Source organism: Colias eurytheme, chromosome 21 (genome assembly GCF_061535395.1).
Source record: "Colias eurytheme isolate Ceu_HAF_F1 chromosome 21, ilColEury1 Martin Lab GWU primary, whole genome shotgun sequence".
Classification (NCBI taxonomy): Eukaryota; Metazoa; Arthropoda; class Insecta; order Lepidoptera; family Pieridae; genus Colias; species Colias eurytheme.
Window position 1 is genome coordinate 5279009 of NC_143000.1, and position 25099 is coordinate 5304107.

The 25099-nt window shown below is 34.3% G+C and overlaps 2 protein-coding genes across 3 annotated transcripts; one reads left to right on the plus strand and one right to left on the minus strand.

Moving 5' to 3' along the window:
- Positions 1-1673: 1673 nt before the first annotated feature.
- Positions 1674-22382, minus strand: Set1 (SET domain containing 1). 2 transcript variants are annotated; one of them, XM_090114115.1, is made up of 30 exons: positions 22162-22382; positions 21785-22021; positions 21071-21320; positions 19735-19920; positions 19339-19526; positions 18774-18896; positions 17412-17538; positions 16620-16715; positions 15926-16038; positions 15203-15354; positions 14553-14692; positions 14296-14448; positions 13660-13801; positions 12999-13144; positions 12565-12765; positions 12282-12488; positions 9063-9178; positions 8584-8689; positions 8291-8372; positions 7697-7827; positions 7261-7379; positions 6751-6991; positions 6101-6278; positions 5497-5629; positions 5086-5371; positions 4589-4781; positions 3962-4068; positions 2987-3181; positions 2401-2577; positions 1674-2333 (listed from the first exon to the last, which is right to left on the minus strand). In XM_090114115.1, exons 2-29 carry the CDS (start codon positions 22018-22020, stop codon positions 2404-2406), a joined length of 4521 nt encoding a protein of 1506 aa, XP_089970241.1. In that variant the 5' UTR covers position 22021; positions 22162-22382; the 3' UTR covers positions 1674-2333; positions 2401-2403. The 2 variants fall into 2 exon arrangements, with proteins under 2 accessions (XP_089970241.1, XP_089970242.1); XM_090114116.1 differs by lacking the exon at positions 1674-2333 and having other exon boundaries at positions 2370-2577.
- Positions 22383-22966: 584 nt separating this feature from the next.
- Positions 22967-24474, plus strand: LOC149899120 (cytochrome b-c1 complex subunit 6, mitochondrial-like). Its single transcript, XM_090114732.1, has 3 exons — positions 22967-23087; positions 23203-23294; positions 24140-24474. Exons 2-3 carry the CDS (start codon positions 23208-23210, stop codon positions 24311-24313), a joined length of 261 nt encoding a protein of 86 aa, XP_089970858.1. The 5' UTR covers positions 22967-23087; positions 23203-23207; the 3' UTR covers positions 24314-24474.
- The last annotated feature ends 625 nt before the right edge of the window (positions 24475-25099 follow it).

Sequence of the window (25099 nt, forward strand, 5' to 3'; positions counted from 1 at the left end):
ATACTAGTGCCACACCCTGAACCCCATGGTTGGGTGCGCCCATGATCCTTGTATTTGTTGTACGTTATTCGCTACTGTCGAAATTAATGCGTTCCTTTTCATTAAGCGTCCAATACTGTATATTACAAATTTATAATAGATGTATTATGTCTCGTTGTATTTTTTGAAGCACTTTTTAAAATGCGCTTTTCGGTATCGGAAAATTTTATGGGTTCGCGTGACCCACATGCATGCGAAGTTATTTATACTTTGAATACTAAAATATTAAGTTTTCATTTCTAACAGCAGTATCATTTTTATTAAATAGACAGCTTATTTCATCAAAGAACGTGGACTCTATTAGAATATTGGACATACTTTACTCAAGCTTATTAATAAGAATAATGCGTTAGCCTTATGAAAACTATTAAAATTAGGAAATACTAGGAATTATTTTTAATTGTAATAAAACGACAATTATAATTGTTGAATTTTTATTTACATTCTTATACATATGAAATTACAATAAAAGACGTGCATTTGGAAGGATGTGAGCCAATCTAAGCATCATTTACAAAATAATAGCCTTCACGCATCTCTCATAGAGAATTTCTTAAGAATTACGAAATAATCTCCTAATAGCGGATATTTGGTGCCGTCAAACACAACGCCGATAGGACAAATGTACTTAAAAACTGTACTACAAAAGTCTGACGAACAGTAGAGATCGTTTTATTCACAGAAAAAATATACAACACAAAATTATACAGTGTCTAAATTCCGACATCCTATACCTATTGAATTACATCTCATACTCAGTCATTACATTATTTTTATATAATACAAAATATTACCATAGATTTCAATAGCATACACGAGTTTCACTGGTCTTTATTATCAAAACACACGGACCACACGCCTAGCACACAGTTACATTACTTTATACAATACATAAATATATCAATCAATATGAGGCAGTTTTATCATTTATTTTAGTGCAAATTGAGGGCTTTGAGCCGAGTCATGTCCGGTGTCCTCGGAAGAACTTGTTATTGTCACGATTACACGTGCTTAATCCTGCGTAAATGGAGTTACTTCAGATGTTGATACCTAACATTAGTGACACCTATAGTATCATGGACTATGGTCGCAGACCAGATCGTTTTCCTTATTCTTCTAGTTTATATAATATGTAAAATGTTACACGTTTTGAGATTTCATAACATAATAATTATGAAGTTTTATTGCTTAATATTTATTGGTTGATTGACCAAGGCGAACTAGATGTAACAAGAGCACCAGTTAGATGAGATTTATATGACAGTTAGGCCCTTCGCTCATGGAGCTACTCAAAAAGAACTAGTCACAAACTCAAATTACTAACGAATTGCCTGAGCGTCACAGCCCATACATGTTCTATGGAGATTCGCACACGACGCGACTAGTTACTAACTGGTGAGTAACGCGTTAGCAACCAATCACGCGCGACGCGTCGTGCCGGTCTCCAAGCTACTGGTTTCCCGAGTTTCTTTGTTTTTTATGATAAAAATGAACGAGCAAACATTGACAAGTGACTAAAACCTTATAACTTGAGTAGCGTTGTATGCGAGATACAATTTGTAACTGGTTTGTAATCGTAATTACTGATTAGTTCAGTCATTTTTGAGTAGCTCCGTGAGCGAAGGGCCTTATATTGAGATGAATCTAATTACCAATTTTATGCATTATATTTACAGTCGCATTCTTGTAATAGGCATAAATGAGGCTCTAACAGAACTACTATTGTTAGTCACTGTGGATATTTTTTAAATAAAAAAACAGCAATACATTTGTATAAAACAGCCTATAACAAATTGCATATATTGACTTGTGTAAAATTAATTCGATTTAATTACACTGCATGAAGTTTCCAGTTCGAGTTGTACGGAGTGCTTACAAAAATTTCAAAATTAAATTTAAATTATTGGACAAATTTCAAATAACCATCTTATTGTTTCAATCGCAACAGAGGACCTAAAACTCCAAATATCCAATATCCAATTGGATATTTGGATATTCATTAATTTTGTTATTTATTGCCGCAATTGCGGCAGAATAGCATTGACGTACAAGAAACAATAATTCACAATCACACTGAAAAATTGTCCGAAGCAAAACTCTACACAACTTTAGAAGAGACTGAACATTACTGCAACGAAATAAGGTGTAAATTTCAGTGAATATTTTATGCACTCTATTTTTTGCGACTTTTAATTGTACGTTCAGTTTGAACATTAATAATAGTCCAGTTAAGAATACCGCGGGCGACTTTTTAATATCTTCTTTTAGTTATTTATTATACGCCAATAAATAACAGTTTAGTTGAGGAAACCGCGGGCGACTTTTTAACATCTAGTTGTTTATTATACGCCAATAAATAAAAGTTTAGTTGAGGAATCCGCGACATTGGGGCGCTCCACACAGACAAGGGATCTTCTCGTCCTCTAGCGGGAACTTGTAGTCGTACGTGATCTCCTCGTCCACGCCGATCGGCTGCTTCGAGTAGATCACGATCTTCTTCTGCGACTCGATTGTTATTATTTTTGCGTAGCAGTTTGGCTGTAAGGAAAATATGGATTTATATTTTGTTGCAGTGTTTCAGTATTTTGCACGCATGGCATGATTGATATGAGGTTATTACTATAGGAATAATATATGGAATTATGACTGTACATTTTTGAAGTTAGTAAGCGATGATTTTGTTATCCTTGAATTTAATTTTTTTCCAAAGAAATTTTACTTCAAACACGTGTGCTCAGCACACACGCTCTTTTTTATCTATTACAAGTTTTAACCACATTTTAAGGTTCAGATAACATCCAAAAAATAGAGATTTATCAAACGTTCTATTCACGACACAACACAAGTATAACTTTTCCCTAAGTAACAATATACAAATAATTCAGCACTACGCTATATGTATGCGCGCACACACACACACACATGTAAGGGCAGTGGACACACTCACGTTGCAGCTGTGGTTGATGAACCGCGCGAGGTTGCCGCACTTGGTCGCGTCGATGATCGTATCCAGGTCGATGCGGAACAGGTACGAGCTGCCGATGCCGGTCGCCTCGTACTGCGCCTCGCGCACGTCCGCCACTATCGGCCGCACCATCTGACCGACGTACTCTATCACCATCTCGTCCGCCGCTATCGGCTCCTGGAATGTCGACCTTGTGTTGTAGGTTATACGATTCAAAATGACATGGCTTTGATATTGATAGTGATGATCAATTCTTAATGGAAAATGGTTATGACCATAGAAATCTAAATAACAAGACACATAGAAGTGCTTTATTGTCATAATTCGTATGAAAACCGCTGTCGCCAAAATCAACACATTCAAACCGAAAGCTAAACAGTACACACAAGTAAACTATGCCTTTTATTGGACAGCTCGATTTTAGTGAAAACTAACTTAACTATTAAATTAAGCTTTTGAATATGTATCCTAACGCACGAATTTACGGTTTATTTTAGAATAACATCCCTAAGTATATGAGACTTTTTGCTCCAATACGAACAAACGTGATAATAAGAATGGTAGACTGTGTCATTCATTGTTATTTCGATTACTATGGTGACACTCGTAATACTTGTAAATATTCTATAATTTTAAGGAAAAACGGCATTATTTCTAAAAAAAAATATTTTCCGATGAAATATTATTCCTTTATAAGTATAATTACAACTTGTGGAAGAATTTCCGCAATGGGAATTGCTGAAACACACCATGTATACACTCATACGTCTCCAGAGCAACTGAACAGTGACGAATGCAACTGGTGATGTGCAAATCACCTGAGTGGCGACAAGGTCACGCACGCTTACGACTTCTAGTGTCTTGTTATTTAGATTTCTATGGTTATGACAGTGTGTCTTATGCATTATGAAAAATATAAACTAGAGATTTTTGATATTATTAGATGCAGTTCCATACCTGAGCGAACAGACCCCAATCGTGAATACCAGATTTGGCAAACTTGAGCTGTTTCTTCCTGAACTTGAGCTGATTGAATTTGAGAAGATCTGAATCCGTGTCTGTACCTGAAATATAAAAATTTACATAAGAAGAGATAATTTTAAGTAAAAATTAAAAATTTATCTTGATAGAATTAGAACGAGTCGTTCTAACGAAAAACGGTTTATCGTCGATCTATCAAGCCATATTATTCCTGCCTTTTTATTTTAATTGGGATTAGGGAAGCGCTTGACCACAATCTCGCTTGATGTTAAGCTGAAATGTGGTCTAAGACGGAACGCGCTTCCCTAGAAGGTACCTGTTCACTCTACGCTTGAAGATCCCCATATTGCCTCTTTTGGATATCGTTCATCTATATTCTATATGATATATAAAACTCAATGGTCACTGATATAGTGATCTATCAACGCACAGCCCAAACCACTGGACGTATGGGGCTGAAATTTGGCATGCAGGTAGATGTTAGGACGTAGACATCCGCTAAGAAAGGATTTCCCGAAATTCTTGCGGGAACGGGGAAAAACGGGGATGCACGTACGTCGTGGGCGGAAGCTAGTGTCTAAATAATATAAGATGATACCGTACCGAAGGCGGTGAGCAGCCGGCGCTGGTTGGAGCGCGCCTCGCGGGACAGCAGCTGCATCTTGTTGGCGCGCAGCTTGTCGTCGTGCGGCAGCGGGTGGGCGCCGGCCCGCCCGTGGTGGTACTTGTACTTGGCCTTCTCGCGCGCGTCCATCTTGTAGTAGCCCTCTGTGCGCGCTGACCCGCTCGAGTGGCCCTAGTGTGGACAATTTTACGTTAGGTTAGTCTCTTTTATAGTTGGGTGAAAAATGTTAATAGCTAAGGGCAACTATTTTTTTTTATGGGTTGACACAATCTCTTTAAAACTTTCCTCATTTGGTTAAATGATAATAATGACGAATGAGGGCAATCCGCTGTGAGCAAGAGCTATTTATCAAGGGGGTGTAAAATGTGTTTTTTATTTAGAAAATTTCTATTTTCGTTAATTATGTTGAATTATTTTAAACCATACAAATTTAAATGACCAGTGTTCAACTATGCGTTCATAAAAATAAACCTACCTGCAGATCCTCATAGATATTATTGTGCCGTTTGGACTTCTTCTTTGGCGGGCTATAGACCACATCTGTGGGCGGATGGTCTACCCAATGCGTGTCATTAAGCCAATATCCTTGAGCATCCTCTGCTAGTAACGCCTCATACGCTCTTCTCAAATACTCTATGTCTTCTCTGTCAATACCTCTGGTCAGGAATTCGTACATAACTTGCATCTCCGCCATAATATCGCGAGGTTTGAACACAACACTTGAGTGTATTTTGCTATAGTCTTCCAGAGGTTCATACAGCCTAAAATAAAAATAAAAACATGATGTTAGTAAGTACTTGTGAATATGACATGTATTATTTTTTGAGTATATTTAAGGTTAATATATTTTGAAGGTGAATGTAGTTAATATGTGAGCAGAACATACTTATTCTGTATTTCAGCGAGTTTCTTAGTTTCATGTTTCCGTTTGTACGGTCTCTTGGTCTCCTTCTTGGGTTTGATCTCTTCGATAGGAGCGGCGGGCGCTTCGGCCTCCGGTTCCGCCATCCACGTGTAACCTGTTTAAAAATTGAATGTATTGTTATACTGTAACGACTGGATATGAAGAATTGACGATTCTTCTTTGTTTATTGCATTTCATAAAAAATTTGGAAATTGTACATAAAAATATATTTTTTGACAATTTTTATGTGTTTGGTCATGTTCGTATGCTCAATTCAGTCACGGTAAATGTTTTATATTAGAAATGCCTATGTCAAAAGCAAAATCAACCCTAAGGCGATTAACACACGGTACCGCGTACCGCGGCGGTTGGCAGTGAAGCCCTACGAGGTACGGACCGTTCGACCGCGCGGTCGGGCGGTGTATGTGTGTTTGGTATCAACGGATTTAATAGAAGCCAATGCAACTTGAGAACCGCTTCACCGCCAACCGCGGCGGTACGCGGTACCGTGTGTTAATCCCCTAAATCGTAGTGACGTCATCGATGAGCACAAACATTGCCATAACAATTATATTTCCACATTTACCGTGATCATGATGCAGATGGTTAGAAGGTCGTCTGGGCGGCGCGTCGGGCGGCGGGCGGCAGTACGAGTGGTCGAGCGCGACCTGCGACGCCTGCGACGCTTGCGACTCCTGCGACTCTTGCGACTCTTGCGACGCTTGCGACACGGGGGATGATGGCGGAGACGCTGCCTCGTTGCCCTAGTAACGGGTACATTAGTATCAAACACGTTATACTATTAACTTGACTGTGCACCATGGCGCAAAAACCAATCCGAGTGAGAGCGTTTTTTTGTTAACGTTAAGAAACTGAAGTTTAGGTAGGTTTGTAGTTTAGTATAGGTGGCGATATGCGGTACGTTTCGAAGGTCTATATGAATAATAAATTTGATAGATGGTTTCAAAGGACCAAATAAGTGTTTTATAAAATAAGTTTAAGGTCTGAATTATAAGACATTGAACCTTGTTACGAATTGCATATTTAATGCAGATTATATTATTATAATCTCAGTTTATTTAAGATATTATCATTAATGTTTACCATATTGGTTTTTTAAATATATATTAAGCATTGATGAAAGTCATATCTCATTACATTAATATCTTCAAAAGCCGATCTAGAAACCTATGAAGCAGTCTAAAACTTAATGGGGTATAAAAAAATACAACAAACCTCCTTAATCCCATTAACACTAGCAGCCGTATCCGTGTGGCTATCACTAACAGAAACCGCTCTCTCCCGCTTAACTTCTCCTCTCTTCTTCTTCTGCTTTCTCTTCTTTCTCCTCGCTTCGAGCGGCTCTTCGTCTGTACTGATCTCACCTTCCTCTACATCTGGTTTTCTCTTGTCGGGAGATTTCAAATGGTTCTTGACTGGGCTGACGCGGCTCTCTTCAGTCTTTTCTTCCAGTATACTGTAGATATAATTCAATTTTGAATATTTTTGATGAAATGAATTTATTTATTATTTGAAATTGAAATTGATTGAAAATGCAGTTTTGTCTAAATTCCGACATCCGACATCCTATGCCTATTGAATTATGAATTTAAAGTAACTAGAACTATGAATTATCTTAGACTACATGTTCGCTTAACAGCGGGCGAAATCGTGGTCAAGCAGTCCCCTATAGTTCATAAAATAAATAAATAGAAGAAAATATGTCTACTTTTTTCTTTCAATTACCTTTTGTCAGGTGGTTTATCGGGCTCTGGCTCTTTGTCCATTTCCATTTTCCGTCGCTGCTCTTCCAAGAACTCTCTTTCAATTTGCGCCATATATTCTGTGTTTCGCCGTCTTTTCTCCTAAAAAGTAACAGTCATGTAATATATTTTTAAGTGTATGCATATTATTTTGGTAAGGAAATGATACAAAACAAAACCGATTACTCTTGATTGGAAGCACAATGTGAACAATGACCCTAACAATAATTAGTTAAGTATTGCTGAGACTAATATATCTGAATGCGGTCCATCTGATTTTGGGCACATCTCTCAGAGCGAACCAATGAAAGATGTTGCAAAATAATTTTTTTTCAGAGCCGACAAAGTTAGGTCAGCAAGATACACCGTTGACCGTATTATTAAGGGTCTATTCTAAATACCCAATTTTCTCCAATTACCTGGTACTCCCTCTCCTCCTCCGAGTCGGAGTACACGCGGTCGAGCAGCGAGTGTCGCGGCGGCTCCGGGGACAGCGCGGGCGAGCCCAGGCGGTCGTCTGATGCTTCCACCGGAGGGATCGGGGTTTTCTCTGTAATTTGAGGGTTTTTATGAGTGGGAAATTTATATTGAGGTATTTTTAAGTGCTCTGCTGTGCTACTGGCTTCAAATTGGCACAATGCACAATGGTAATACGCAAAGATATAAGATAGAGTTTTCGGACTTGGTCGCACAGATCTATACTAATATTACAAAGCTGAAGAGTTTGTTTGTTTGTTTGTTTGTTTGAACGCGCTAATCTCGGGAACTACTGGTCCGATTTGAAAAATTCTTTCGGTGTTAGATAGCCCATTTATCGAGGAAGGCTATAGGCTATATATCATCACGCTGAGACCAACAGGAGTGGAGCAATGCGGGTGAAACCGCGGGGAACAGCTAGTATAAGATAAAGTTTCGGGCTTCGTTTCAAGTTCAAGACTTCAAAAAATATTAAAGTGATAAGTAGTAAGCATATATAGAATTTAATATTCAATATTTAATTGTTAAAAATTTACCTCGTCTCCGTTGTTCCTCTTCGCTATCCGACGACGACGAGTATACCTTCCTGAGCCTTTCCTTATTCGATATGACCTTAAACTGTAAAGCGATAAATTATTGAATCAGAAAGTAATTGCAGTAAGAATAATATCCAACAACATTCTTATTAATTTTACGATACAAGACTTTTCTATATTGCAATGCAGCCACGGAACAACGCTTTAAAGGTTATTATAAAAAATAGACAACTCCACTCTAAATACGAAGATTTAAAACTGATTATAATAATATAAGTGCTATATGTACGCACCTGCGTCTCATCAAAGTCGGAGTCATCTGTATCGGAGTAGATGCGCGGCGCGGCTGCACGCTCTGAGCCCGACCAGGACGAACGACTCGACGAACTTGACGACGACCTGTATTATATTTATAAAGTAGGATATAATATAAAAACAAGATTTCACAAATAGTGTAGAGTAAGAGGGCTGAAAATATTATCAAACAAAATTCTATGTCTAATATTCTGAACTCTGTATAAATATTCCATTTGATTTATAAAAAAAATATACGTTATATCGTTTTGCCATCTACAAATGAAATTGACGAATATTTTTTTTGCGGAATATCACATTTAAATAATAAGGTATAAAATCTAAAATCACTGTTGCGTTTGTTTTTTCAGCAGCCACACGATCATTATAATAGATAATCAATCCATTTCCCACACTCTTCCTCTTTTTTAAATAGAATACAACTTCCCTTTGTAGATATGTAAATAATAAAACAAACCGTGATGAGCTGGAGGACTGCCGCCGTCTGCTCGTAGATAAGTATGAACCAGCGGTTCGGTTGCGAGGACTCGTTGGAACTTCTTTCTCTTCGTCTGAGTTCTGGACAATTTCCTCCTGCAATAAAATAGCTTGTTAATTTTTACCCAACAATTAATACTACTAACATAATAATTATCTTGATTCACGGTCTTGTTATTTGTTACACAAATTATACAGCCATATTTTTTGTTTCAAATTATTTTTCCTGAGAATAACTTCCGAAACAATTAAATTGACATACTTTAACAATTCCATTTTTGATCTTAAGGCTGCAGTCTAGCAAAATTGCGTTTTCAACAAGTTATTTGACAATTTTTTCCCGGCTAATGAAATGATAAACTGAATTTTTTTTTCTTGTTTATCAATTAGTGTTATATACGCAATGCGCGTGAATTTTTTCACATTTATAAAGTTACTTTATGTTACCTTAATCAGGCCTTCAAGATAAGTCTCTTTCCCCCAAAATCATTTCGAGCTAAGTTTGTGCACTCACTACGTTGCAACCGATTACAATTTACATAATCTGATCAGCGCATTATTATCCTTATATAGTCGGTATTAAAAACTGCTGAATACAATTGCCGAAAAACTTATGATTTTCTTAATTAGAGCGTTATAAATTCATTAAATTTCCCATTTTTTGCCTTACAAAATCGATTGATAAATACTGCTAAAAGTTATTTTTTCCATTAATTTATTCGAGTTGGTTGAAGACCAATGAGTATTAATCCTTTAAAAAATTTTTTTTTTGAATTTTGATAATTCTTTAAATATTAAAAAAATATTTAAAATAATAAGGAAAAATCCTAGCGAATTTCTTTAGTCGCGCTCCTTGGGCCGGAGCGTTCTGACGTGTGCTCTACGCTCGATTTTCCTTCATACCGAAGTGAAAGTTGCTCTACTTCATTAAATTTAATATTTTTGTTAATTGATTATTTTTATCTTAGTTTTGTGCAAATATTCGTATTTTTAAACATTTGATTTCGATATGGAAAATAAACGAAAAAAATACGCGTGTAACTAGTAACTACTAGAAAAAAAATTATCTTCGAACATAAAGTTAATGAAACCAAATAGATTTCAAAGGTGATTGGCAACAATTTCTTTATTTTACGGGGTGTCAGTAAAGGGATGTATATTTCTTTAAAACTAAAGTAAGCTCATAAATTTTCTTATAATATAATTTTTTTGAAGTTCCAAAAATGTTTATTTTTCGTTTGAGAAATATAATATAAACTTGTATTGAGAACTTGAACTTCCCAAGTTCATCCGGGGAAATCCCCATACGGGGAAAATGATTTGTTTACTCCAAAATTGATCCGAGGTGTTTTAATTTTTTCTTCTAGTCATTTTCAACGTAGCGGCATGTTGTTTGATTATTAATTTTGTAACTTAAATACAGGATGTTGGTTTTATATTCTGATCTTACAGACGCGCTGACAAATTTAGTCCACCATTTCTAGTTTAGTCTAACTACAAAACTACCAAAAAACTCTAAGTACCAATATTAAAACGAATGGATTATCATCACATCATCAAAATTCAGTGGGGTTGAGAACTAAACAAACAGAAGTAACAGAGACGCGAAGAATAAAAAAAGAGGACGAAAACGATAATTCGTTGATGCTTTCCCTTTTCGACGTATTGTTAGGGTACATCACCAATCTGCAAAAAACAAAACTGATGATTCCCAATTGCTGATTAAAAATGAAAAACAAATAATCGACAACAGTGGTGAAAATTTGCTGATCACAATGAAACATCCTTCAGTGGTAGCAGATTTACTCATTTAAAATGTATCGGTGAACAGCGTAAAGGAGAGGAGGACAGGAAAACATTATGAATGTGGATGGTGGATTGTATACAGGGTGTAATCGATAAGTATGTGCAGGCGATTATGACGTTATTATTGCAGGTATCAAAAAACTTAAAACTGATATCGAAATTACTTTACCTAATGAGCAAAATGACAATAATAACTTTTTAAAAGTATAACGAGAAATATCTAAAAAATTTACTTTATACACTCCCATATCAAAAAGGGAAAATGGGACTAGTAGAAGTTAAATGTCTAATTCCGGCAAAAGACATGAATGCGGAAGATGCGGTTAAAAAAAAATTTAATATTTGAAATACAATGCAAAAAATAACACTTTTGTCATAGATAAGAATCATGACTATTTTTTCCAAATTCAGGGACAACTAAACGTTGCAGAAGCAGAAGTCTGCTTATTTGCTGTTTGGACTGGAGTGAATCATTCGTTAAAAATAGAATATATAAAATAGAATATATAAAATAGAATATATAAAAAAGTAAGTAACGTTTAGGCAAAATAAAATGATGGACCATTATTGGATTTTACATAAATTGCCTACTGTCAGAATTGATTGATTCGAGACTTCAGCATTCGATGCCCATCAAGGACCCATCCTATATCATTCAAGCGATTGAAAAAAAAGAGATAAATCCAGTGCAACCGATAAAGCATCAGAATGCTAGCAAAAGATTTATTAGGTTTATCAATATAAATCTATATATTATACATAATATAATAAATCTGTAGAAGACGCGAAGACTGACATCCGCGCGGACGGAGTCGCGGGCGGAAGCTAGTCAGAAATAAATATCTTTTGTTTTCATTTGCGTATTTTTCTATTTTATAATTTTTTAACACAAACATTACATTTTTTTTATTAAATACAAAATTTGTTTATCCGTTTTATTAGTTAAACTGAACAACTTTCACTAAGAAACTTAGGTCGAAAAAAATGTATAGAGTTATGCATTTTGTATGGAAAGCTTATTTTTTTTATATTTCGTACAAATTTCTTTGTAAAAGTTGATCAGTTATATAAACATGAAGTTGAAGATATCAATAGAAAGTATTCGCAAATTTTGTGTACTGATAAAAAAAATCACCCGGTGTAATTTTCACGAAAATTGTTTCAAATTGTCATTTTTGGTACTTATTACGAATATTAAATTATACGAATGATTTAATTTTTAAAAATTAAGTGGAGCAACTTTCCCTTAGTACATTTGTATTATTTACATATAGGATGACAGGATGCATTTGTTTGCACTACTAGACCAAGCCCTTAAAGTGATATAAAATTAACTTTCGAAGGTGCACAATAAGGAAATAAGGGTAGTTTTTACATTGAGATTATAGATTACCTGGTCACTGAGGCGTTTGGAGCTATCATCCATGCGCACAGGCGAAGGAATCTTCCTCTTACGACGGAAACTTGGCATCTTTGGAATGGCAGCTCGCAGACCGAGACCAATACCCGCTCCATAACCACCTAGTTCTAAACCTAAGTCTCTGGACTCAATAATACATTTTATCGTGTCCACCGTTTCTTCTTTTTTGTTGGATATATCCTGCAAGATAATAATCGTATTTAAAAGATGTTTATTTGGATACATTTTTATGACATTCAATTTAATAGTATCTTACTTGTAAGGGTTGTCCTGTTTCTTCCTTAGCGGGTTTAGTTCTCGTTTTCCTACTCTGCTCATCCCACCATATTTCAAAGTTTTTGAAGGCTGTGCTTTCAATCATTTTCTTATTGAAATCCTTCTTTAAGATTTGCTTCAACTCTTCCGTTACTCGTTCTATCACGCAGTTTATTGTTGGATAGTATGGGTTGTCGAGTTCCTGATAATTGAAAAATTATATGAAAAATACTGAATAAATATTTTATTGGTGATTGGAATATTGAATAATCAAATATTTTATATGTACAATCAAATATTATTTTTTATCTATAATGTGAAAATCAAGAACTTTGCAAAATTGAACGAGCGTATATATGTATATAAGCCCACTTTCCTTAATTATATGAACCCAGATAAAATTAAATGTACGCCGAAATTATAAATTATAATCACCTCTTGCGTTTGATGATGCGGCGGTGGGAAAGCCGGAATGATGGGCGGTGGGAAAGCTGCACTATAAGCTAGCGGCATTTCGCCCACCGGGCCCACGCCCACACCGCCCACGGGGGCCACACCTGCGTATGGTGCTCCACCGTATGCTAATGAAAAATAATGTGTTTTTTTTTGTTAAAGAACTATGAACTTTTTGACGAGACAAACGTCTTATAAATTGGTTTGCTTCAAGAAACTGCGTTACGCTCCGCTCACGTTATGCGCTCACAATGAGAGCGAGTGAGAGGCACGCGTCCCTTCCACTCGGGCATGGTTAGCCCGCCTAAGAGCGAGAGAGACAGACATAAAAAGTCGTTGTCACGTAAAACTTTCGCCCGTATACCGACTTTACAGGCAACCAATTTTTTTTTGTTCATTATGGAGTAAAAGTTTAGTATTGAGTTTGTTAGTACACTTATTTCAAAATAAATTGTATTCCACTTTGCTCGGTCTGCATTTGATGTTATCTGATGCTAGTTTATATTATTATTGTAACGTTTTTAATATAAACTAAATAGCATTTTTTTCTAACTTACGGATTATTGACACACCTATTACTAGATCACAGATGACATATTCTTTCATAAAAATAAAAATAAAACAAATAAATAAGTAAACATACCAGCATGCGGCCACATAGTCTGATAGTACTGCGGGTGCATATGTGCGTGCGCGTTTGCGTGTGAGGGCGGGTAGAAGTACGCTTCTGCGGGCACTTGTTCTTCTATCTTCGCCTCCGTTGACGATAGTGATGATAACGACATCTGATAATAAAAATGTACATTATAATATTAAAGACGAAAGAATTGCCTTATTTAGATGCTTGTGTCACTTATGTGATCATTTTTATTGAAATTTATATTTTTGGTTTTATGGCATTAAAATGCTTGTGTGTCCCTTAGACACATACAAAAGAAAGAATAGAATAAATTCGAACGCTCTGTGCGAGTCACGAGTGGCTGAGTTGGTCAGGCATCCACCCCGGAATGGCGCGAAAGGATGCGGGTTCGAGTCCCGCCTCGTGATCGAATTTTTTCTATTCTTTATAAATTTATGATCATTTATAAATATTTCATCAAAAATGATAATAATTTACTAGCACATGACGCATGTATTGCGTAGGAAACAAGTTGTCTTATCTTAATTTATTTCTAACTACAAATAGTGCATAAAAACATACTGTTCATACGAAGAAACCACATTACAAGAAATAACTAGCCTTTCATACATGAATCAGGACAATTTACAATTTATTTACCTGATCATCATCCAAATTATCCTGGTCTTTATCAAGCGGTGCTGGAGATCTGTGTTTCTTTTCCCCAGTTAACAATTCGTCCTCTGAAGATGATATATCCGAACCTATCTTGTCTATTTGGGGTAGCTTTTTCCTCTCTTCTTCTTGTAATTGCTATCAAATTATAAAAAATTATAACAATATAATTTAAATTAAATAAGAAAGGAACGTTCTTATATTCCTATCATAAAATGTGGAAGAAAATAATAAATATTCACCCTTTTAATAGTCAGTTTGAGACATTCGAGATAGTTATCCCTATCGAGGTAGGGCGACGGTGTTTTCGACAGCGGCTCTGCGTTGAAGTCTTGGTCTTGATTTACTGTGATGATGCTTTCCCTGTCTTCACTTATCGATCCTTAAATTAACCAATACAGTGAGAATATTTCAATACTTATTAGTATGAATAAATATCATAAAAACATGTCTATTTTTAATAAATTTATTTGCTTCTTAAATATTCTTGTGATCTAAAATACCCATGCAATGCGATTCAAATAAGAACAGGATTCATTTTGCGCCATATTGTGACGCCACAGCTGTTAATACAAATTAATTTGTAGCTGTGACATTGATTTTCTTAGCATATCATAATTTTGAAGTTACATTTGAAAGAAATACAATATAATAATTCATTAAAACGATCATTGATGTAATGTTGATAAGAATAACCTTATTTGAATCACATACATACAGTTCCCCGACGAGTACAATATCGGGGTCTTCAAACGTAGAGTGAACAGGTACCTTCTAGGGAAGCGCGTTCCATCTTAGGCCACATCTCAGCTTAACATCAGGCGAGATTGTGGTCAAGCGCTTCCCTATTATCAATAAAAAAAAAAGAAAAAATCCATATAATTGCCCATACCCTCATCATCAGAAGGCGGTTGCGGTGCGTCCAAGTCTGGTATCTTAGCGGGCAGGCGGTCCTCGTCCTCCTCCTCCGGCGAGATGCCCAACGAGAGGAACGGAGGCGCCAGGCCTCCGCCCCCACTCGCACCTTTGAGGAGCATGGCGATCCTGGACAAAGTGAATAATATAGATATTATATGCCAAGTAAATGCTGGAATTCAGCAATGAACGTTTACAATTTTTTTATTGTAAACTAGCTGCTCCCCGCGGTTTCACCCCCGTGGTTCCACTCCCGTTGGTCGTAGCGTTATGATATAAGCCTATAGCCTTCCTCGATAAATGGGCTATCTTATATCTATCACCGAAAGAATTTTTCAAATCAGCCCAGTAGTTTTTGAGATTAGCGCGTTCAAACAAACAAACAAACAAACAAACTCTTCAGCTTTATATTAGTATAGATTATAATATTAGTATAGATGAATCAAAGAAAAATATAAACAATAAAGAGTGTAAAGAGCGGCTTCGTCGCTAGAAGTGAAATCTCTATGATAGTTATCTTGTAATCCTGGAGATTTTAAAATTAGTCGTCTCAGTCCACGAACAAATTGTCTGTAAAAACGTGACAATTGGCCAAAATATAAAACTATTAGATAAACATACTTACATTTTGAAGTCCAAAATAGTCAATAAAATTATACAAAAATATTATAAGTATTGTAACATTAATGAAATCACTTACCTAGTATCTAAATCGACATTTTTGGGTTCGTCTGCTGGTGGGGGAGGCTTCGGTTCCGGTTCACAAGAATCTTCTTTGGGAGGAGGTGCCTCTTCATTTTTGCTCTTTATTTCCTAATTTATTGAAAACATATAAGCTAAAAAGTTTCACTTTAAAAATGAGATTTTCGTTTAATAACTTTGTAGTATTAAAAAAGTGGTATAAAGTGAGTGTTTGTATTTCTTAATAATGTCAATGTTAAAATGAAATTATGGAAGAGTTTTTAAATCTACTTAGATAATGAAATGAAAGGAAATTTGCACATGCGAAAGGTTTATCATGCAGTTAATAAAAGAAGTATAAAATTATAACTATCTTCCTAAAATTTTCATGCAATTATCAATAAATTAACCATACTGACTACATAATATAAAATTGTTATTTAAAATACAAAGTCTAGTAATTTGATTTATCTTAAAGGTATGCAGTGTAGACCTCTACAATTAATCACTCCAAACTACCCCTCACCATTATCCTATACAACTCTTATCTATGCAGTATTTCACATGCGCGAAATACCTGTAAAAAATCTACATCTCCCGTGCTTTTGCCCAGAATTTCTGACCTTTAAATAAAAAAAAATATTTTTTTTTCTAAATTTTCAATTTGCAACCAATAACCACTACTTGTCCTAATAAATCCTCTAATGCCGAACCTTTTCCTTCTCTCTGATTTCCTTCCATTCGGGCGAGACGCGTGACGTCACGCTGGGCGCGCTCCAGTCGGGCGCCACGTGCGAGCGCCGCTCCGACTTTACATACATTTTTATGATATAACCATCGGCTTTGATATAAAAGTCGATGGCCTCAGAAAAGAAAAGATCCAACCCATAATTTTTTGGGTAATTTTTTTTCACCATGTTTTTATTAAAACTTTTAGTTAAAAACATAAACAAATATACCCAAAAATGCCGTTGTTTTACAATTAAAACCTATCAATAAAATATACATATTTTACAAAGAAATGATCAAGAGGACATTTCAGCCATTAACGGGTTGGACCAATTCTGTGATACACTTTTAATTGTTTAATACACACAAAAAACACATGATTATAATAAACAGGTTGTTACAAGTAAAGCAGCATAGGTATGAATGAAATAAACGTTCATGAAATGAGTTTCATATGGAATTTAATTTACATGGAATGATTTATGAGTAAGGCTGTTTCACAATGTCATACACATTTAATACATACAAAAAAAAATTAAATAAAATGAAAAATATATTTTTCATTTTATTTTCATTTTCATTTCATTTCTGTGTACCCGCACCGTCACCACCGCCGTCCGTACATCTCGATCGACCCTCCCCGCTGTCGCCCGTTTCGTGCCTGTCATCATACTATGCATTGCTTTTGTACACATCGCCGTCGCGTCTCATCCGTTTCGTACCCTCAGCTATATAGAGGACCGGTTCCTTAACACATACAGCTAGCGCATACTCACGGGCGTGTGATGGTGCGGCGTGTGCGGCGTGTGAGGCGTGTGCGGCGTGTGCGGCGTGTGGTGCCGCCAGTCCCACCACACGCCCGACCCGCCGGGTGTCGCACCCGCACCGTACCCGTACCCGTAACTGCGAGAGATATAACTTATACCATACGAGAGATATAACTTACTAGGTTTCCGCCCGCGGCTTCGCCCGCGCAGTCAAAGAAAAACCCGCATAGTTCCCGTTCCTGTGGGATTTCCGGGATTGCGTCATTTTCCCGGGGTAAAAAGTAGCCTATGTCCTTTCTCGGGTATCAAAATATCTCCATACCAAATTTCATGAAAATTGGTTCAGTAGTTTAGGCGTGATTGAGTAACAGACAGACAGACAGAGTTACTTTCGCATTTATAATATTAGTATGGATTATACCATACTAGATAAGTTCTGTTATCTAATATTGAAATGCATAAGAATGTCAAATAGGCTATCCGGGGAAATTTGCAGTTGTGTTCCCCTCGTTTTCACCAAGAAACAAGTTAAATACTAGTTTGATACAAAACTTGTAGAATACTTTTCAAAACATAATTATTTATTTTACACATGTATTAAGACTGTCTCAAACATTCTTTCGTTCACACTTTGTAGCCAACAAGTATTTATACAAGTATAAAACACATTTGCGTTTACACTGAAGTCTGTGACATGGTAGAACTTGTCTGATCCATTGATAGCGTTCTCACCTACAAAACACAGTCGTGGTTTAGATAAGTATTGTTTATTTTAATGCAATTTCTGTATAATACTAGTAACAAACAAGTTTTAAACTTTATCCATGTTTGTTGGATAAAGTTTTCAACATACATACATATCACAAGTTTTTTTTTTAGAAATTATAAAAGTAGGTACGACTGAATTTGTCTCGAATTCTACAAGTATTGCTACAACAAAAACAAGAGATCGTCATAAACATGTAGGCAACTTAGATCAGGCAACTAGAAGTTTTCAACCAACAAGTTTCATATAAGTTATCCTACATGCATCAAATTTTGTATACAACATGTTTTACACATGTCTATGAGAAACGAAAACATTGCATCAAATTTGTAAAATACATGTATTATACTTTGGTGAAAACGAGGGGAGGCTTTAATACGGCCCTACATCTGTTTTAAAGATTTAAAGTCACTATATTATCACAATTTCTGGACATGTCAAATACTCAAAAAATCAATCATGGAAATTTTTCAGAGAGAATCCAGTATAAATCGGTCTTCTATCTTTTTCAAAAGATTTATATGCCAATAACGATTTCTAAATATGTTCTTTTTAAAATGTATGAAAATAAAAGTTAAAATCCATTGTGAGATAGGGCAACTCACCCAGACTGATAGTAAGGATCATAGGACATAGGTCCAGCAGGTGTGTAGGGCACATCAGAGGCATGGCTAGATGTTGCATAACTCTCAACGGTTTCCGAACTGCGCGCGTAGCGGTCACGATGTCTGTAACCGTATTGAGGATAAAAATTTTTTTCGATGAGTGTGTTGTACAATGATAGTACATACAGTTAATTAGAAATACAAAACTAAATTGTTTGTAACATATTACAGAAAATTTTCAAATTCAATATCTTCATCTAATTTAACGCTAAAGAAATAAGCTATGTTTCCATTACCTCCTTCTACATTTCCTCTTGCATCGTTTGCTTGTAAAAAATAAAAAATTGAAAATCTTCTTACATCAATAAATAAGATAAAATTTTTGCATTATTATTGTGAATTAACACATAAATAATTATAAAAACAAAAAGTTTCCAACAAATTTATAATTTAATATAAAAAAATCTATTTTCTATGTTACAACATAATAAATAGGATGCATGTTACAAATTCTTTTTTAAAAGCACTTTTTTTAGATAAACTATGACCATAATATGTTACTTACCGATCTTTATCCTTATCCCTATCTCTATCCCTATCCCTGTCTCTGTCCCTCTCGCGATCCCTGTCACCGTCTCTGTCCCTGTCGCTCCTGTGGCGGTGCCGATGCTCCCTGCGGTACTCACGCTCGTCGTCCGACCACCGCGTGTTGCTATCGCTATGTTCTATGTCTTTGAAACGAGAATATGGCTCCTAAAATGAACATTTGTTTTTTTATTATTTTGTTAACAATTATTTTAATACATAGTATAGAGAAATACGAATATCTATTAATAAGTTGCATATTAAATGAATTTAAGATCAAAACTGCTTAAATTTTGCCTTTAAAATAAAAAACTTCTTTTATTTATTGGCCATTTCACTCCTACCATGAAGGTTTAACTTCTAAAATCTAACTTACCTTTTCAACTATTTTCGTATCCTCTAATCTCTTACTGAGCGCTGGGTCAATCTTGGCCAGCCGTGCATCTTCCTGTGGTGGTACTTTTATAGCAGGAATTATTGGTTGCGGTTTCTTATCCATTGTCTTGTCTTCGTACATCTCTTGACATTTCTTACCGAAAGCATCATGTAACACATCCAAAACCTAAAACAAATATATAATCTACCATTTAGTTTTTTATATTTTCAAAGATTAGGTATTGGCACATATAAGAAACTAAATAAAAAAAGACGGGTTGCACTCCAGGAGTGCCGACAGAAGTGAAAATTTGATTATTATCGTTGAGCATGTTTGATATTTTGGAATGGTATCCGTCTTACGCTTTTTCGATCAGGTCACGAGTTTAAGATTTTATACCCATTACAGAAAAAGTGCCTAACGCCGCTAAAGAAGTTTTCACTTCAAAAATTGAATTATATCCGAGTTCATAATAAAACCATTTACGCTATTAAATATTATGTATAACATTTTCTTGTTTCTAAATACGTAATGGTTTTTCATATAGAGAATTTCAATGAACTGTAAGCAAATTAGCCTTAACTTAAAATACTTATTGCAAAATAATTTTTCCCAAAAGCACAATGTGTAAATTATAGTAATTGTTACATTAATATTTGTGTCAGTTGTTGTAACATCTAAGACTTTGAATTTGTAAACATTTGAATAACAACAGTTAATAAACATTGTTGTTGAGTGGCAATAGTGATGTTGCTTAAAGTTATCACTTTCTGTGCAACAACACAAGAAATTAGTTAGTGACAAGTTGTACTGGGAAGTGAAAATTGAATGGTCACTAATAACTTCTACTAGTTCCTTTAAGCAAACATTCAGTTTGTTACTTCTTGCTTGTCATAAGTAGTAGCAAAAACATCTGATATGGTCATTGAGGTATTATTACTACGTATAGATAGGACACCACAAACAAAATCTGTGCGAGAATCACGGCGGTGCGGGGCGCGTGTGGGGAGGCTAGTTAGTCATAGATATAAGCGATGTTTGAGAAGCTTGGCTCTAACTCATGGTACAAGTAGTGTAGCAGCGATGTCCTCTCTAGTACATAGTACATAGTAACTCAATGGATATGTATAAAGTTTCTGCCTATAACAATTTTCATTTGCGTACATGGTCAATTATCTGCACAATATATTGTATGTTTATTTTACTGGGCAATTTGTAGTTTATACCTTATATTTATATATTTCATAGAATGATTTGGTGAAGCAGGAGAACTTACTTATAGAGGCAGAAAATACGAATTTTATTTTTTTTTTGAAATAATGAAGAAAGTGCTTACCTTTCCCATAACTGATTTCCCATTGTATTTTTCAACACACAACTTTGCATATTTGACTTCTTGGAATACAATTCTTGCAAATCCCAAATGTCTATTTGTTAAAGGATGATAAAAAATTGTTAATTCTTCATAAGGTCCTACTTTATTCATCATATCAGACAGAAAAGCTTTATCTATGTTGTCATTTAAATTTCCAATTGTTATTTCAACTGCTGGTGGAATGCCTATATAATTTTTATCTATCCTAAATCTGAAATAAAGCATGAAAAGTAGTATGCATTTAAAACTCCCGCCATTAAAATTGAATGTCAAATGCTAATGTTGGTACTACTGGAGCAAATGGTATAATAAAAACAAAGAATTTTATAACCCAATTTTAAGTAAAATTCAAGTTATTTTGTAATTGTTTTTGTATTTTTAATTTTAAATTATATTTATGCTCCATAATTTCCAATCACTTTCATTAAAAAATTGATATTCAGATCAAAAATGTATAAACAGTTTAACAAAAAATCATCAAGTATAATTTGTAAAAATGTACACTTTATAGTTTATAAAAGGTTAATTTTATCAGAAATTACTGTAGTGTTATAACAAATTGCTGTATAAACTGTTCACAGAGTGCAATTTACAAGAAACACTCCATTATAATGATTGTTTGAATTGGTAATATTGCATATAAACAAAATAAGATAAACAATAATTGCTCAATACCTAGGTACTGGTAAGTCCGCTGGTTCCAGCTTATTCCATATTCTAGATAGTTGTGATCTAGGATCTCTACATTGAACTGGAGGATAAGTTTGATCTCCAGGTACCACTCCATCATAGCGGTACAGTTTTGTTGCACCTTTTACCAGAAATGGATCTATTAATAACTTGTAGTTTTTTGGTGCTTTATGAAGCACTGCATTGTGACCTGGCGTTTTATGCTCCATTCCTCCATTCATTCTGAAAAGTTAAATTACAATTATTACTGTAAAAACATAACCTCTTCAAATTAAAACAATAAAAGAGAAAACATGATAAATATTTTTAGACAAATCTTTGACAATTAAACAAGAGTCTCATATACAATCATTTTAACAAACCTGAATGATTTTATTGTAATTTATGATATCTATACAATTGAAATATTGTAAGAATATAGCTACAATGACGCAACATTTTCAATTCCGTATGAAAGTACAAATTTCTTACATACAAAACACATGTTTAACAAAACAATTCTTTATTTTAATTAATAAAACGTAATTATTTAAATAAAATTTCACAGCAAGCACTCTCCATGGTGACGACCACTCGATTTAAGATGATGATACACAATACACATATAAATTATAAAACAGTATCTACACATTACAAAATTCATAACATAATGACAAAATAAAGGATCATTAAACTTTATAGTATATAATATTTTTTTTATAAAAATGATAAGATTTTGTACATAATAATTATTTGTATTGAAAAATTTAAGAAGCATTTAGATAGTTCACAGAATTAACTTTTCATATATAATTTCAGAACGTTTAAAGTTCCGTAATGTTGTTGGAATTGATACCTGTGTTTACATATTAAAAAAATATTGCTTGAATTCCCTTGTGTTTTATGCACGTGTGTTTTTATTAGTAAATTTTTTTCAGATGATAAGTTTTATAAACAAAATTGCTCATGATATGTGATCTGAGGATAACAAAAAGAAAAAAGGTAGGATCATTTTTTTTAAGTATTTTGACGGTCGTATTATTTCTAATAAGTATTATATACTATTCACATTGTTTCTATTATTAATTAAAAGTATTTCCACTTCAATTTTATCCCTTTTATTGAACTAAACATCATGATATTAATTAATAAATTTAATAAATAATAAAAACCAAAGTCAGTGTCAAAGTTCAAACTTCAAAATTGCAATTGCAACTGGCAACTCACGTTAGCAGATGCCAGATATCCAGAAAAATCAGAATTTTGCATTTGATAATTTTGGTGTAAGGGTGTTGCGTCACCGATTTTGGTAAATTTTAATAATTTAACGTGATTGAAATTGTATAACATAAACGCTTTTAATAAGTAAACTTTGTCAGTTTATTGTCTACATAGTTTTCAAGCAAGTTATTCCGTGGTTTCAGGAAAAATGGCTGAAAAAATTATTCCCGTGGTAAAGGCTGATGAAGAAGAAGCCGAGGAAGAAGAAATGGTTGACCCACAACAACAGCTTAGGGTAATTTTCATTTAGAATTCATATTTATTGTTGGGAAATTGTGACCTCTAAGACATAACCTTTAAACATACATACATTGTTCAGAATTTATCCTTGGGTACCCGTTATTCTCATTCCATCATACAAGGAAACAGTCTTTTAGAAGAATATTGGAATTTACATCTTTGTGATTATTTTTAATATCAGCTTCTTGTTCTTGATTTGGTATACATTTTACTGTCATTTATGAATTACAATGTTTTACTTGTTTAGAATACTATACTTATGATGGGTATTCATAGGATAGGAGAATTCGTTATGGATTTATGTTCTGGTGGAGACACAAAAATAGTTTCAGTGAAGCATAATGCTGATTTCTGTCCACGGAAACATTTCCCATCAGTGACAATTATATATTAAAAATTTAATTGATATTACATTACATCTTTGCTTTTATAGATGGCACCATCAAGAAGAGTTTTAAATCTGCCCTAAATATTATGGGTATCTATGGTTTCAATGGTAGTTACTTATAAAGTATTAATAAAATTATGTTAATTGATTGTAGCATAATTTGTATTTTAGTCTAAACTCCTTAGGTAGTAAATTATTTTTACTCACAAAATCAGTATCAGTTTTATTGGTATACGTTAATTATATAAAATAAGGTTATATGTAGTGCCTATAGTTATTATATTAAAAAATTCAAATTATTCTGTGTGAAAATGTTTTACATTACAGCATAATATAACCTAATTAATTTACTTTGAATTTATACTTAGTGAATTATATAAAAAAGTAAAACTAGTCTGTTTAACAGCCTTTATTTGTTTGCTTTTTTAATGTTTTTTATTTGTCTGTTACAGGAGCAGTGTGCTGAAAAACCTGAACTGCAAAATTTGTGGTCAAAATTCCAAGAATGCAATGACCGAGTAAATTCCCGCTCAAACACCGCCGAGACCTGTGAAGAAGAACTTATTGATTATGTACATGTCCTCGACAAATGTGTCAACAAAGACCTCTTCAAAAGGCTAAAGTAAACAGCTGATTATTGCCCCGCTGTTATTTGTTAAAACCGTTATGTTCACTGCATATGTTCTAGTAATGTCACAGTTGGGTTGTAGATTCAATTAGTTAATTAATTTATCTGTATGACGTTTTGTGGAGATTTATTGTAAATAAACAATCAAAGTTTAATCTTTTTATGTTTTATTATTTTTGTCAATTACCTTATACCACATAATATCAAGACATGTATTGATTTTGAGAACTAATCAATAAATATCCCTTTAAAAGAAAAGTTTTTTATTAGGAGCACTGGAAAAATTCGGACTGCCTCGGGGCCCATTTACTGTTAACACACACTTAACTCATACCTGCCCCCCTAGACAAGTGGCTTTCTATTAGCGTAAAGTTCAATAGAATAGATTAGGAATGTATGAGATTGACGTAATCAATCGTCGTCGTCGTCGTAATCAAACGTCAATCTCATACATTCATAATCTATTCTATTGAACTTTACGCTAATAGAAAGCCACTTGTCTAGGGGGGCAGGAGTTCAAAAGTCGATCATATTATTATTATTAGTGTTATTATAACCAAGAGACCAAAAATAAAATACATTTAGTATATCAATTTATTTCAGCAAATAAATCATTACGTAAATAGAAAATGTTATTCATAGCCTGACTATTTTCACACATCTTACTCAAATGGTGCATTTACAGATATAAATAATATTTAAAATAATACCGATGTACTGGAATGTAATATATCAAATGCAAATTCCAAAATTATCGTGATTAACACCATTATAATTAGGTATA

Excerpts from the sequence above, each read along its gene's own strand:
- Set1 (XM_090114115.1), bottom strand. The coding sequence starts at position 22,020 with ATGAATGGAGGAATGGAGCATAAAACGCCAGGTCACAATGCAGTGCTT. Across the intron at positions 18,897-19,338 it reads AGGGATAAGGATAAAGATCG|ACATCGTGACCGCTACGCGC; the intron begins GTAAGTAACATA and ends ATACGGTTACAG. Across the intron at positions 2,578-2,986 it reads TCATCAACCACAGCTGCAAC|CCAAACTGCTACGCAAAAAT; the intron begins GTGAGTGTGTCC and ends TTTTCCTTACAG.
- LOC149899120 (XM_090114732.1), top strand. The coding sequence starts at position 23,208 with ATGGCTGAAAAAATTATTCCCGTGGTAAAGGCTGATGAAGAAGAAGCC. Across the intron at positions 23,295-24,139 it reads ACCCACAACAACAGCTTAGG|GAGCAGTGTGCTGAAAAACC; the intron begins GTAATTTTCATT and ends TGTCTGTTACAG.